General features: G+C 41.5%; 1 protein-coding gene across 3 annotated transcripts in view; it reads right to left on the bottom strand.

The window, feature by feature from the left end:
• Positions 1–16,581, bottom strand: part of LOC111080409 (ubiquitin carboxyl-terminal hydrolase CYLD) — a 121,610-nt gene that overhangs the window by 80,180 nt on the left and 24,849 nt on the right. For all 3 annotated transcript variants that reach the window (XM_041596047.1, XM_041596045.1, XM_041596046.1), the window contains exon 2: positions 2,257–2,458. In XM_041596047.1, the coding sequence (XP_041451981.1) occupies positions 2,257–2,449 (193 nt within the window). In that variant the 5' untranslated portion in view covers positions 2,450–2,458. The remainder of the gene's footprint in view (positions 1–2,256; positions 2,459–16,581) is intronic.

The raw sequence follows: 16,581 nt of genomic DNA, 5'->3' as shown, positions 1-16,581 counted from the left end.
ACGCTAGAGGCTATCGAGAGCGACCCCTCCACTTCCCAAGGCGCTCCGAATCCGGCACCAGGCAAAGGCAATCAGAATCCGCCATCCTCCCAAAGCCAGTCCAATCCGTCCCGTTCCCAAGGCAGTCCTGTTCCAAAGACAGCGCACTCGTTCCAAAGCCACGTGAATCCGAGCAAGAGCACGTGTGATCTCTGTTCCAAGGAGAATAACCCAATCCGACTATGTCCTAATTTCCTACAAATGACCGTGGATGTCCGCTCCAACTGCATAAAGCAAAAGCAGCTCTGCTTAAATTGCTTCGCAAGAGGCCATCAGCTTCGCGACTGCTCAAGCTCCCACAATTGCAACACTTGTGGAGGACGACACCACACGCTTCTGCATCGTGGCAATCCACCATCCAGCGAGTTACATTCCACATCCGTACCCAATTCCACATCCATACCCAATTCCACATCCGTACCCAATTCCACATCCGTACCCAATTCCACAGCTTGGCCAGACGTCGATCGACCGGTACCGTCCGCAGAAGATTCAAGCTCTTCCGAACCTCATCCTAACGTTCAGACGTATTTCGCCTCCGGCACAAGCTCTGTCCTTCTAGGCACGGCAATTATTAATATTTGCCACCTTGGGAAAAATTTCCGCGCCCGCGCTCTGATCGACTCGGGCTCCGAGGCAACGTTCATTACGGAACGCCTTTTCAACACGATTCAATTGCCATTCCAACGTATTCAGACACAATCAGACAGTATCCGCTCATTCCGATAAGCTCTGTCAAGTTTCCATGCGCTCCCCAACAAGGCCGGGTTTACGATTAAACGCTTCGGCCTATGTTATCCCGGAATTGGCAAAGAATCTTCCGTTGCATCCTATCTCGCCAAGTTTATTGAAAGATCTGCCGAGTCTTCCATTGTCGGATCCTACATTCTTCGAGAGCTCACCAATCGATGTCCTGATCGGAGCCGATATACTACCATCGGTCATGCTGAGCTCTTCTCGGCCAAGAAACCATTTTCGGATGGGTGCTCACTGGTCCCGTGTCCGATACGGCGAGCCATCAAGTTGCATCCTTTTCGTGTCAAATTTCCAGAGAAGCTTCCAATGTCCCAAATGTGCCCGTAATCCGTTCCAAGCTCACTTCTAATGCTTTTTCGACTTTTTCATTTCGCCCTAGCCTTCCACATACAGACATGGCTGCTCGATCCCGTTTCGACCGCACCTTGGAGAGCAGACGTTCCCGAGGTACTAAGTCCTACCAATGCCGAGTCTGCTCTGAAATCCACCCTCTACGGAAATGCCGCCGCTTTCTCCGCCTGGATTCCGAAAGGAGGCTCCAAGCTGTCCTCCACTTCAGCTACTGCACCAATTGCCTGGCTCACCGACACTCCGGCCACGATTGCCGAAGCGGTGATCGGTGTAAGGTGTGTAACCGGAGCCACCACTCCGGCATAGGAATTCCGAATCCAGCAGCAACCTCCTTGCTTCCAAATCGGAGCATATAGAGTCTTTGCAATCCTGCAAGGGGGGGGAGAATGTTTAGAGTGAGGACGGCGCTGGCGGGGCAACAGCTCTGTGGGCATTCCAGCCACACCACTGTTAGCAATCCAGCTACGCAAGCTGTTGCCCTCGCTCTCGCTCTCACGCTTAGGAGCTTTTTTCCCCCGGTGACGCGCTCTCGAGCGCATATTCACCACGCTTGCGCTCCCGCCCACGCTCACGATCACGCTCCCGCTCTCGCCTCCGACAGCCCTCGGCAGCTTGAGTACCACCGATAGTCAATGCGCTTCTTCACCCACAAGCAAACGGCCGGTTTTGCACGCGATACAAATACATATATATATAAGCCCAGAACAACCCCAAAATATATACGAGAAGAAATTGGAACTGCCTAACGTCTTTAATTTGGGATTCTGAACTGTGGAACTTCGAAAGCCTCTTCTCTCAATCAATGTCGATAATCGATTATAATCGATGTCTTCGCCCTAAAACATCGAAAACATCGATGGTGGCAAACATCGATGTTTTTCCAGCTCTAAAATCGAGTGGCACTCGATGTTAACATCGATGTTTCTATAATTGTGCGATGCATCGATGTTTTTTTTTTATCATCGATGTTTCACTGCATTCACTGACACAGTTTCCAACATCGATGATTTTGCAGCTCTAAGTCTTGCCCCTTAGTATACGTTGGTATAATTAAATCAGCTTGAATTTGTTAAAACAGTTTAATGAATACAAAATACTGAATATACTCACACAAAGATTCTTCTTTGACTTCTATCAAAGGCGGGCTCAAAGATTTCGGCGGTTGCTCGTCGTTACTGTTGGACTCCACAAATGTTTTATTTTTGTTTAAAATCATAGCTGCTGCACCGGCATGTGTTGGCCAATTTGTCCCTAAAATATCAGCCAAGTCGACATCCTGATAATTTGGATTTTCAATTACCATATCGGTTACCTAAAATTTTAAAATTGAATGTAATATAATAAATAAATATGTAATCATATTGTATCTTTAATTAACCGTTAATTTATTATTAATTGTACCCGTTTCTTTTAATTTGTGAAGATAAAAGCAATGACTATAAAATACCCAAATATTGCTTATATAACAAATTCTCTTTCAATTTTCGTTCGACGCCTCGGCTTCGTATGTTTGTCAACGCCTTGGGCATCTGAGCTGGCCTGTTTCGGTCCGAGATTCGGTACGGGCACAAGGGAGCAAAAACTATGGTACATGTCCGATATACGGGCCTATACTCCGAAAAAAAACCAACGACGGACCGTGATTTATCAAGAATTTACGTGCAGAAAATATTTGGCGGTCGGACATTGTTCTTTTTTTCTTGCCCATACAAAATTTAAACATAGTCAGGTGTGCTTTCGAATAAAACACTTTTTCATATGAGTTTTGACATAGAAGTCTAAGTTTTGTCGTTAGATGTTTATTTTGTAATTATGGGAGGTTGCTCGGGTTGTAAAATGTCTCTTTCGCGGCTTTCACTGCTACATTCCCCTTTAAGCTCCTTCCTATTTCCACCTTCTCGTTCAAAATACAATTTTTATTTAAAAAATCGTGCGAAAATTCCTGCTTGCGGCGCAGACTATTCAAGACGGCCTAATTGCCTAATAATCCCCGGACGACCTGGCCAATTACAGGCCAATCAGCCTGCTCCCCACTTTTGGGAAGCTCCTGGATCGCTGCATTCTTCGCAGATTATTGGACAGCCCATCCGTAAATCGAGCTATCCCTAATCACCAATTTGAGTTCAGGCTGAGGCATGGTACTCCCGAGCAACTGCATAGGGTGGTGGAGCATATCCCGGATGGCTTCCACAAGAAGCAGTACGTTGTAGCAGCGTACCTGGACATCCAGCAAGCATTCGACAGAGTGTGGCACGACGGATTACTTGCGAAGATAAAACCCCTGATAAACCGCCAGCTTTTCCTGATTATTGGAAGTTTCATAAGGACAGAACGTTCCAAGTCGCACAGAGCGGAGCAGTTTCTACGGTGAAGGTGATTAAAGCCGGAGTCCCGCAAGGCAGAGTGTTAGGGCCAACGCTGTACAGCCTTTTCACGCACGATATGCCTAAGAATAGCGTTGACAATACGTTTCTCTTTCAGGCGTTCAGCTGCAGATACAAAGGGTCTGGGTCGGATTTATAGCTGCATTTGTCAGATTTGCAGAACTGCAAAGTTCTATGCAACCAGATATAAGATACTTTAGTTATGTGAAAAATAGAAGCACTACCTCTGAAAAAAAAAACATTAAAAAAATAGCAGATTTTAAAAAATTCTTTAAAAAACACTACACCATAAAAAAAAACCATAATTCGTTAAAAAATTGTAAGCCCCGAAATCTATAAGAAAAAGTTATTTTGGGCCACACCCTAATTCTAGTGTTGACTAGTGTTATTGTTGCACAATCTCCGTTTTCGTCCGTTGGTCCCGCATTTAACTTAAAATAGTAAATATTAAATAAAAATTGTCCTTTACCATTTACAAATGTTGCTAATCAACAGTAACAGTACGTTAAGTAATTGTACCTTATTGTCTGTGATAATTGTGATAAAAATAAAATTATAAATGTAAGATATGTGAAAAAGGGGTGCTACCTCTGAAAAAGCTTTAAAAACGATAAGGAACGTGTGAGTCGCTTCTGGGGATGCGACTCTACTTTTATACCCGTAGTCAGTTAGTATATGAATTTTTTTTAGCTTATGATGTACATATGTGGAATTTTACATTTAACCTATTTTTTGCTACATATGTTATCTACATCTGATTCAGATTCGGCAATCTCGTAGATATGGTCATTCTCTACGATACCGCGTTTTATCGCATATTTAAAATTGTGGGTGCCACAGATTTTCTTCCTTTGTGTTGGCGGAAGGGGGCGAGGCGAAAGTTTAAAATACAATTGTAGCAGTGTGATATCACATGAGTCTGGAAACAAAATTTGGTTGCTCTAGCTCTTATAGTCTCTTATAGCCTTTTTACAGTGGGCGCGTCTACTATCGATATCGGAATAGACGCAATGAAGCAGAAAAGGCGTTTACATTGGCAGACGTGCGTCTTGAATTTTGATTTGGGTGCTTGATGTCACGGAAAGAAAAACACATTTTTGAAAATCAACAGAATACTGCAAGACTACAAGAAAATGGACGAAAGAGAATTGATTCTCATATTTATTTATTATTTTCAGACATTCAAATCATCGAATTTCGTCTCCAGCAGTGTCTTAATGGCATCAGGGGGTCACAAAAACTTCTTATGATAATAATACAATCAGTTTCAAGTATTTTATTTAATGATTTTTTGTATATTTTCACCTTTTTGCACAACTATAAATTTTTAGCGCCAAAATTTAATTTTTGATCCACAAGTTTTTGTTGTTATTAGTGGTGATAGTTGCACTAATAGGCAGAAAAGTGCAAAAATGTGCTGTTAAACGCAAAAGCAATCGAATATATCGAATCGACGCACATGAATAAGAGACCGAAGCAACTTTTTGCCACTTTTTGTCCCATTTTTATCTACAGGGGCCATTAGTGCAGGTAGCGAACAAAAGGTAGATTTACGTTATTCTGCACCACTGGTTTTTATGTCAGGAATTTGATGGAGAATTTCAGGCTGGGAAACCAGAGACATATATATGTATATATGTTAACGAAAGGTGCTGGTTGTGGACATATGTAGTTTGTTTTTTTGTTTATGTCTGGACATTGATATGCAATGACTGCACAAACAAGGGGCCCATGCGACACCAAGCCCAAGCCTGTGAGGGGCGCTTCCGCATGACGCGCGACTCGTGTTACCGAATCGATCGCGAACATGAAGGAAAGATAGGTGTTAGAACTAAACACAACAACGAGCTCAACATGCATAGATAGCTAAGAAATAGTACTAATTACGGGAAAGGTATGTTAGTATTAGAGATTTAAGAAGAGGAAGGGAATTAGTGATGGATATTATGGTTATGGTAGAGGGAATGGACTTCAATTCCATAGCATAGGCATAAAGTTTTAAGTAGATCTAATAGGAATCGTAAAGTTTATGCGGCTCAGGGCTACCTACGTCACCCTTGATCAGGTTGTGCATAAAAATCACTCCAAGTATTTTTCTACGACTAACTACGGTTGGAAGATTTATTAAAAGCATCCCAGTTAAGACCACGCTGAGCAAAAAGTAAAAAGTTTTTCTTGACTGATTTTATACGGTCCTGGTGTACTTTGTACTGGGGGCACCATAGACAAGAGCCGTACTCTAAAATCGGACGAACAAGCGAGATGTAGAAGGTTTTCGTTATATAGGGGTCGTCAAATTCCTTTGACCACCTCTTTATAAACGCAAGCACACCCATGGCCTTATTTACCATGGTAGAAATGTGTTCAGAAAACTTTAACTTTGGGTCTTATTTAACACCAAGATCGTCTGGTGGTAGCCTCTGAGGTGGTTCTCTTGAGAGAAAAGTAAAAGTAACCTCAGAGGCTATAAGGAGCGAAAAAGGGGCTGGAGCGATGAAATGTCATTACTTTGCATTTCGAGGCATTTAGGTGAAGCATATTTGCACAACACCATGACTCAAAGCTATTGAGATTGGATTGCAGCGAGAGTGAAATGAAATGTCCTTATACTGGACACAGAGTTTAACATCATCCGCATACATGAGTACTCGAGAGTTTGTTAATACTGAAGACAGGTCATTAATAAAGAGTGTGAAAAGTAGAGGGCCTAGAAAGCTGCCCTGTGGTACTGCAAAAGTAACCTTAACAGGTGAAGAGACGGAGTTTTTAAATGGACTCTTTAAGACCTAGAAGAAAGGTAGCTAGAAATCCATCTCAAAAGATTGGGCGGAAACCCTAAAAGTTCAAGATAAAGTGGTTTACAGAGTCGAATGCTTTATAGAAATCGGTGTATATAACATCCGGCTGCAGGTTACCCTGGAAGCCTTTAATGATAAAAAAGCTGAACTCTAATACATTTGTATTTGTTGGTAGTCACCTTATAAATCCGTGCTGAGCTGGATGTATAAGTGATTTGAAAAGATGTAGCAAGTTCGGAGTTACATTTTTCTCTACTATTTTGGGAACAGCGGGTAACTTAGATATACCTCTATAATTCTTTGCGTTAGACTTGCTACCTTTCTTATGAAGAGGAATGATAAAATATTCCTTCCAGATCGGGGGGAAACATAAAGAATTAATGGATAGGGTGAATAGTTTAAGCAGGGGTCCACACAGAGTGTCGGAACAGTACCTGAGTACACAGCCGGGAACTCCGTCAGGAACTGGTGATTACAACCGGCTTAACTGAACTAACTAACTTATCATGATATGAAGGGAGAAATTTAAACGAACTATTACATATCGAGAGAGAGAAGAAGGATAACCAACTTCGGTAAGCCAAGGAGGTTTCACAGATCTAATCGGACAAGAGAGTAACACAAGAATCAAAAATTGTGGCAGTACAGTGTAAGAAATGTTTGTGCCTTTCAAAACGTCAGTGCACAAGTACAAAACGGACAAATCAAAATCCCTGTTTAGCTACTGAGCTTCTTCAGCAGCGTTGTTTTGCGAGATTATTTAAGAGACGATGATTGTTCAGTTAATATATTCACAATTTATTGTACTTAAAGAATTATATATATGTAATATCCAAAAATAGCGAAAGGTGTGGGGATTTGATAAAGAGAGTTAACGATTGGTCGATTGAAGACGCGGTTCAAGACTGTTGAAATTGATATATTTATGTTAGGTTTAATTTAGAACTCTTTGGCAGGCAGGTCACTGTGCCCAGCATTACAACGTTTAACTACGGTGATGATCGATCTTTTTTGTGTCTTCTGCTTTTTCTGACCAGCCTCCCCCACAGCGGCTGACGAACGCCGCCAGAGAGCAAAGAACCAGATAGAGAATAAGCAAAGGCAAACAAAACGGTGATAAAGAAAGACGTTACATTAAGATGTTACATAGTATGGTCAACTGCTCTTTGTGCTGCCGTGGGCCGGCGCCGAACAATCCCTAATGAGGTTATTAAGCTTCGTAAACTCGGCTTTACGAAAGCAGCGGAGAGGTTCAAAAAGACTACCTGTTCGATACAATACAGTAGGTCTAATATCGACCGAAAATTCAAAAGTAGGATGGTAGCAGTCTTTAGGTATAGTGAGCGGAAGGGCTGGGGTTAGAAACGCTATGGTCGGATCCGAGACATAGCAGAGATCAAGCAATCGACCCAAGGAATTTTTCACATGGTTGACTTGAGACAGCCTCCACGTCGAGACGAACGGCCATTTCCAAAGATTCTGAACCGAAATGCCTTCGGAACTAAGGATGCCTGGCTTTAACAAAGTCTCGGTTATCTTGGGACGAAAATGCGAGACTATCCAGAAAATGAGTGAAATTAGTTTTTTGGATATGTGGGAGTAGAGCGGGAAGATGAGAGTGGAGATGGAGCACTGGTCTGGGAGGGAACGTTGTGAGTCGCTGTAGTGGCAGCTATTTTACTTTTATACCCGTACTCAGTCAGTATAAATATATGTGAGCTTATGATTTATGTGGATTTTTGAAATATTTTATCTGATTTCTTTTCTACTTTTATTGCTTGCCATTTTTGTTTGGGAGTGATTGTTATAGCCTTTTCACACTGGGCGCATCATTGGATTTTTCCGTAAAATGGAACATGCGACAATGGTGCCCATAAGAGCCCTGTGTATAGAAGAAGACAACGATGCGGACGCATCTATAATCATGCGACGCATCATGGCAAGTGTTGCCGTATTCTGTCTAGTATTTTTACAACATACTGCAATTATTCGGTGTATCGACGGATATCGATGGGTTATCGATAGCAAACAGCTGTTTTTATCGCATCAAACAATAAGAACAAAGCTGAAAAATGATGCGAAAAAAATGCGGCTTTGGTGTAAACGACTTGCATCATTTTCCGCACCTGCGACAATGATGCGGCAGTGTAAAAAGTCTATTAAGTTCTACTGTATAGTACGATTTTTTAGATTCGATAATTCTCTTTGTCACATCTGTTTATTTTCTCGATAAATGATGTGTTTAAAATGATTTTCAATCTTGTATCTCTTCCACTTATGATAAGCTTGGTTTATTTTTTAAATTCCTAGTTTTAGATCATTTGAGAGGCAAGGATTGGCTTTTCGCTTGGCATTTGTTCCCTTTAGCCCAGATTGCAGAATCTGAATCAGATTGGATCAGTTTTATGGCCAGAATGAAGAAATGAATATTCAGTTGCTTCCCCTACCTCCTCCAGCACGATACCACGCTACTCTCCCGGAGCGCATTATCCTCCACAACCACATGTTCTCCCGGAGCGCATTATCCTCCGCACCACGCTCGTCTCTCGGAGCGCATTATTCTCCGAGCCCGTGTCAAAAGACGACCCCATCGACCAGAACGCATCGAGTAGCCACGTGCGGCCCTAAAGACCCTGAAGGAAGACCTCGCGAACGAGCGTGTGCTCACTGCATTCCCGAAATCTGTATATTATGACCAATAAATATAAAAACCTACTTTTGCCACCTTACTGGCCAAATATTTCCTTTTTTTTTATTCCGCTAAAAATTGAAAATAGTGCAAAAAATGACGTTCTTAAAAAATATTAATAAAATATAATCGCAAAAAATATTTCCTTTTTTTCTAAATTCATATTTTGTTCCTTTAAGCATAGTATCCAGCACTGTCAAACTTCATATAAAAAAAACTGTGACAGGAATGTTTCGTTTACGTGTTCCTGGAGTGTGTATCCAGCAACAACGAGCGGAATCCACAGATTTATATCGATAGTTGCCTATCGGCACCGTGTGTGGACTGAGCGAACAGCTAATACCCAGCTCAGGAATATATACTTTACAATTCTTCCTGAAGTGAATGGTGCACGATGTAGGCAAAAACTGTCCGCAAAACCAAAAAGAGAGATGAAAATTATTTTTTTTTGTTTTGCAACAACTAATGCCGCCACCAACACAATCACTTCATCATCAGAGTGCATTATTTTCTTTTTTTAATTTTAGCAGAATTTTACAGTCGCCTCTGTTTAAAAAACACAGCTGATTCATCAACCCTGTTTTAGATATGTTCCACACCGTCACGGAATAACTATCAAATTCCTTGCCGCAATTTTCCGCGGTGCTGGAGACAGGCCTTTAAGGCCGTTAAAGCAGGGGTCGACACACAGACTCACACATTTTTTTGGTGCGTTTGTGTGCGAAGACAACAGACACGAAGTCAAATACGTTACTTATTTCTCTGCCGCTGCGAAAGCCGAGGAATTGTGCATAGGGCTTCTCTGCCGCTGAGGCAAGCGAGCAGAATATGAAGCCGTTTGTGCATAGCCCGCTCTGCCGCTACGTCAGCAGAGCAGAATTTTCTCTGCCGCTATGTCATCAGGCAGAATAACGAAACCACACGAAGTCTTTACGCTGTACGTGTGCCGACCGCGCTGCCCGAAATTTTTTTCCTACGCACAGTGCATACGACCAAAGACAATATAAGTATAAGATGCGTAACGCCATACGAAATTTCTGCACACGAATTTTGCATGCTGGCTCTAGAGCTGGCTCCAGGCTCTCTTGAAATTTTTTAGGGAGAGAGAGCGTTCTAGAGCCATCCGCTCTCTTGTATGCATACATCATACGAAGGCACACGAAGTTGGTTCTTTGCCGATGCGACAGCCGAGCCGAGTCGTCGCGACGACTGTACGTGTGCACGCACATGCATACGTTTTTTACAGCGCTGTCGAAATATACCCTTCACTTTATAAGTGTAAGTTAATTTTGCAAGACGCTTACCACCCCAATATTAAAAAACTGTTATATTGTATATATCCCTCCAACGATAATTTATTTTAAGATGGTATATTCGATAATAATGATCGGATATACATATATAAAAATACATAATATATTTAATACATGAAATTCCATGAATCACATTGGAATAATTGCCATTAGGGTATTCAGGATGCGACGTATTCAACGCCGGTATATAATTTCGTTTCTCAACTCATAAAAAGGTTTCCGTCTGGAAAATCGTCCGCTTCGCACAAGTACGCACACATACGCACTTGCTGTTCTGTGTGTACTCACACATGCAAGCGGATTCTATTTTTAGATTCGTTCGCTCTCAAATTTGTGCGAGCGAGATGGCGCGAATTTCGTCGCTGGCCGAAAAATTGTCTTGCATATGGCAATTGAAATGTATGAGCGTTACGCATCTTATACTTATATTGTCTTTGATACGACGCTGCCGGCCTCTGCTTTAAAGCCTTAAGGCCAACAAAAAAGAATAATTTTCATCTCTCTTTTTGTTTTGCGGACAGTTTTTGCCTAAATCTTGCAACATTCACTTCAATAATACTTGTTGAACATATATTCCTGAGCTGGGTGTCAGCTGTTCTCTCAGTCCACATACGGTCCCGATAGGCAACTATCGATATAAATCTGTGTGTTCAAAGTGAGGACGGCGCTGGCGGGGCAAGAGCTCTGTGGGCATTCCAGCCACACCACTGTTATCAATCCGGCTACGCAAGCTATTGCCCTTGCTCTCGCTCACAAGCTTATGAGCGTTTTTCCCCCCGGTGACGCGCTCTCGCGCGCTCAGACTCACCACGCTTACGCTCCCGCTATCGCTTCCGACAGTCATCGGCAGTTGCTGAGCGAAACCCACTCTACACTCTAAGCAAAACGGCTTTTTGCACGCGATCTCCCTATAATATACCGAATAAAATTCTACTTTGACGAACTAGGACTCTACCGCCTTTTATTTTGGAATTCATCTGTGAGACGCCTCTTCGCTCAAACACTGTGGATTCTGCTCGTGTTGCTGGATACACACTCCAGGAAAACGTTAACGAAAAATTCCTGCCACAGTCTTTTATATATGGAGTTTGACAGGAATTTTTCGATTCCGCGGTTATCGAAAATCGAATCGCGGAATCGAAAAATTATGCTTTAAAATAAAACTTGCGTAACTATTTCCATTGTTACTTTATTGTTTTTTGTGCAAAAAAAAATTTCCAGAAATATTAATTTTTTATGAATAGAACCACCCCAGGAGAGGACCTGTGTGGCCTCTTACCCTCATAGATTGCTTTTATTATAAACCTTCCAACATTAGTTAGTCGTAGAAAAATGCTTGGGGTGATTTTTATGCACAATTCCGATTAGTCTCGGGTTCGGTAACACGTCTCGCGTGACATGCGACAGCGACTTTCGATGGGTTTTTATCTGCGCGTAGCAGGCTTCGGCTTGTTGTCGCATATGCCACTTGAAGGTGCAGTCATTTCATATCAACGCTCAATGCATTCCTACATATTTCAATTTTGAATCAAGCGCATTAACTTTTTGTTGGGCTAACTTCTGCCAGGAATAAATAATCGAAATCGAAATTCTGTAGAAAAAAATGAAGGATATGTGGATACCTGATGCCCGATTGGGTAAAGTTATGATAATTTCGAGTTTTATCAACAATTTAACTGAATAACAAATAACGCGTTTTATATCAGGTATCACCAATAAGCCTTGAGTTAAAAAAAAACATAAAATGTGTCTTAGATGTATAAAAATTATTATACTATTTTTTATTTTTATTATAAAATATAAATATAATTATTATAAACAACTAGGGGCGGGCAAACCCCTTGCGCACTCGCTTCGCTCGAGCGCCAACTCGAACAACGCACATATCCATTCTTCTGATCACTGCGCCTTATTAAAACATCATAATTTTGCATTAATAGTATCAATTTGATTTCCTTTTTCTCTAAAACGCTCCTCCACCGCCACTCTTCTCCTTCTTCTAAGTCAGGAAAAGAAAAAACAGAGACAATTAAATATCGGGCGGCGACCGAAAAAAAACATTATATCTTATATCTTCTTCTTCCTGTAACCCCTCATCCTTCTGCAGCAATATTCCGGCTTAGCCAACGGCACTGGCATCCGTACGTAGCTCATGATCAGCATCGAGTCGGTAACTGGTAACAACGGGCTTCGATATTAGGCGTCTCTTTAACTCGTCAAATGCATCCTGTTGTGGCTGTTCCCACTTGAAAATCCATATGAATATCGTGATGGAACTGCTGTGCTGCTGCAGGGACCCTGGCACATTCACGTTGGCTTTGTTTCGTCATGTCATGGTCTTAGTCAATGTTTTATGTTAAGATTATTTTTGAATTCTTGAAGTCTAGTGTAAGTAGGTTAGGGCCAGGCGGGAGCGCAATAAAAGCTCGCTCTTTCGCTCAAGGCGAATTCGCCCCGCTTTGCCACCGTAGGTTAGCTAGGCATAGAACGAATTGTAATGAATTTTAGAATATAATCGTTGAAATTGAATTCGATCGAGCGCAACGAGAACTTCGTTCGTCCCGCATTTTTTAATAAAACTTTACGCCACCAAAGTCTTTCGCATTTGAAAAAACTATTCTAAATTTTCATGGCGCCCCCGGGTGGACGTAAAGAATAAATTAAAAAGGCAACAAATAAAAGTGACAGAAAGTGTGGTAAACGACATTCTTTGTTTTTTGGTCAGGCGCAAGAACAAATAAAGCGGATGGTTTGCCGACACGTGAGCATGCCACGTACAATTCACCATGAGAAAAACATGCATTTTCTAGATTGAGGCCACAAATAGTCAAGGATTGGCCCTGTGATTTGTTGATCGTCATGGCGAAGGCAAGACGAATCGGGAATTGAATTCATTTAAACTCAAAGGGCATATCCGTTGGGATCATCGGAATCCTTGGAATAAGAACTTCCTCATCTTTAAATTTTCCTTTAAGTATCGACATAACATTGCTCATCAGTTTTCCTATCACCAAACGCGTTCCATTACACAGTTTTGGTTGGTTTAAATTTCTAAGCATGATGACTACCGAGCCAACTTTAAGTTTTAAATTTTGCGGTGGTAAACCAGGCACATCCAAGGAGTTTAAAAATTCAGTTGGATAATTAGTGGCTTCTTCTTCGTTTGTTACACAGTCAATAGATTTGAATGAATACAGAGTACCTACGATTTGATTTTGAATTATAAAATTGAGGTCATCTACATCTTTATTTTTAGCGGCCAAAATGGCTCGCTCACTTAACCATTTAGTATTTTTGTGGATAGCAATGATATCCGAGAATACTTTGTTGATAAGCTCGTCTTTTGATGATACGAAATTGCAAAAATTTGGAGGAAATGAAATCAAACCGCTCGATTTGTCAACAGGAACACGGCCATTACCGATAGTCAGCAATTGCTTCGAGAAATCATCAGCAGATAGATCGTTCAACAATGCAAATCTCATATTTACAGACAGTTGAAGTTTCTTTACATATCGCCACAGATTTGATGCTTTGAGGCAAGCGTTTAGTGTTTTGTCGGAAATCGCCAGATAATAAAATCATTGCACCACCAAAATATCTCGAGTCATTGCGCAGATCTTTTAATGTTCGGTCTAGTGCTTCCAATGCGCGTTTGTGCGCCATTGTGCATTCGTCCCATATGATGATTTTTGATGCTACTAAAACTTTGGCCATTGCGGAGTGTTTCGAAATGTTACATGTCGGTTGTTCAGTAGTTTGAAGGTTTAAAGGCAATTTTAACGCTGAGTGAGCCGTACGGCATCCGTCTAACAATGTGGCCGCTATTCCAGAAGAAGCAATTGCTACCGCAATTTCGGATCTCGCACGTACAGTGGCCAAAATCAATGACATGAGGAATGTCTTCCCAGTTCCACCGGGGGCATCCAAAAAAAATAAACCGCCATTTCCATCATCAATTGCATTAATCAGTGTATCATAGACTTCTCTCTGCTTAGGATTCAACAGAGGTACATTCGTTTGAACTGATTGGATTAGTTCATGTGGATCATATTCACGTTCACGTTCCAATTCTCTATTAAATGCGTCATTCATTCCGCGATCTGGCGCTGGCATTCCTAACCTAACTAACAAACTGACGCACATGAGGTAACACATATCTTCGATCAAGAGCAAAGTCTGGTTATGGATCTTCTCATTCACCTCAAGATCGGAATTTCTTGAGCTGACGCGAATTCGATGTAAAATATCTTCTGACATGTTATCTTTGTATATGTTCCACAGGTCACGTGGGTTCGATGGGAAGCATGTTGAAATGATGATAGCAAATAATGTGCGTATCTGACTTGGAGATGCAGAAATAATTGCTTAAGCGATTGTCGTGTCCCAATGAGTATCGTTTTCAAGCAAATTTAACTCTTGACATGCTGCACGAAATGTGGGGCACACAATACCATTAACAGTTCGTAGTGATTCAAATGATGTTGGCCCTCGAACATGTACCAGCAACAACCGCAAATAGAAACATTCATCATTCTTCGGATGAACTGTGTAAATACGACCAAGAGCATCAGTAGAACGCATATCTGGATGACCAGGAACTGCATCGCCTTGCTTCCGACGTTGAAATTTCTTCGATGTAGCGTTCCAAGTGTAATAACGTGGCATTTCTGAGTAAAGCAAAGTTCGTGCGAACGGATCGCTTTGACAAATCGCAAAGAAACTGGTCAGTGTTGTCGCTGGAGGTTTCGGCACGTTCAGCAGCATTCGACGCTGTGAAATATACTCTCTGACCGTTCTCTAGATGCGCCCCCAAATGTAAAACAGTGGGATGATTGCAAGAATTTATGCTGATCATCTTCTATAGGTTGTAATGATCCAATGCGATGGCAAATCTGGCCTCGAATCTGTAAAGTCAAATAATAACATGCCATTTTTATTTCAGAGACAAATACAGAAATCTAACAAACTTCATTCCAGATTTTTTTTACAATGATAGAAAATAAAGTTTTTAACGTAAATTACCTTCAATGTCGGATTATATCCGTGTTCTTCGATAATTTCCGCCCCAAATGAAGTCATTTGGAAACAGACATTGTATTTTTGAGTGTTCGCTAGAAAATGTCGTGATTCTAGTGTTTCACCATAAAGCAGGGAGCACAATGGCTCTGGTGGCGGGACCAATAATGGCAATTTCACTTTACCACTAAGGCAGCACAAACCAAACGTTTCACCAGCAAACTTCAATGCTCCACAATGCTGGCAAACAACGTCCATTGGACCAATGCAAACTAAACGATGCAAGCTGTAGTCGATGGTGCAATCATACAGAAACGCTGCTCGATTCAAATCAATACTTGAACCATTTCTTCTTGCACTCCGAAGATTATTCCTCTGTTCATCTGTACGATAAGCTCGACGATTTCTCCTTTCTAACCTAGCCGTTTCACGGGCTGCCTCTCTTTGCTCTTGTGTTTGAGAAGCACTAATTAAGGCCCTTCTTTGCTCCATACTAACACGGCGCTGTTCTAGTGCAATTTCTCGTTCTCCATCAGATAATTGACTCGCGATATTCCGTTGCCTAATTGCATTAATGCTTCGCTGGGAAAGATTAGATCTAGGACGCGGCATTGTTATTAAAATGTGCACTCGCATAAAACCACCAAACTGATTTTTTATTCCCTAAATTCCGTTCCTTTCCGATGATTTTATATTTTTACTGTAGAATAAATCTTAGGTATTATTTTCGGGAATTTGACTATTTGACAGGATTGGACAACAAATGTTTGACATGGAGAAAGAAAAACAATGAAAACTCGATATGTGTAATAAACAAATCAGCATCTATTGAAATGCATCTATTCATTACACATATCGAGTTTTCATTGTTTTTAAGATGTATTCTGCTATTCGGGACGGAAACAAATCCAACAAATTAAAAACCTTGGCAATCGGTCCAGCCGTTCTCGAGTTATAAGTGTTGTAACAAACACGACTTTCTTTTATATATATAGATAGATAGAATAAAAGTGTCGTGTTTGTGTATCCAAATATGAAAGCCTTGCCAAAACCATCGTGTCGGCCGCTCAATACCCTCACCGCCTGTTGCTGATCGTGGCTGCTACCCTGCCGCCATACCTACTGCTTCACCGTTGCTGCTACCCTGCCGATATACTTGCTGCTTCACCGTTGCTGGTTACTGGTTACCTGCTGCTTCCCGAACAGACCCCGTTGCTGCAACCTAGAAGACG

The sequence above is a fragment of the Drosophila obscura genome, unplaced genomic scaffold, assembly GCF_018151105.1.
Source record: "Drosophila obscura isolate BZ-5 IFL unplaced genomic scaffold, ASM1815110v1 contig_9, whole genome shotgun sequence".
Classification (NCBI taxonomy): Eukaryota; Metazoa; Arthropoda; class Insecta; order Diptera; family Drosophilidae; genus Drosophila; species Drosophila obscura.
This window is presented reverse-complemented; position numbering and strand designations above follow the sequence as displayed.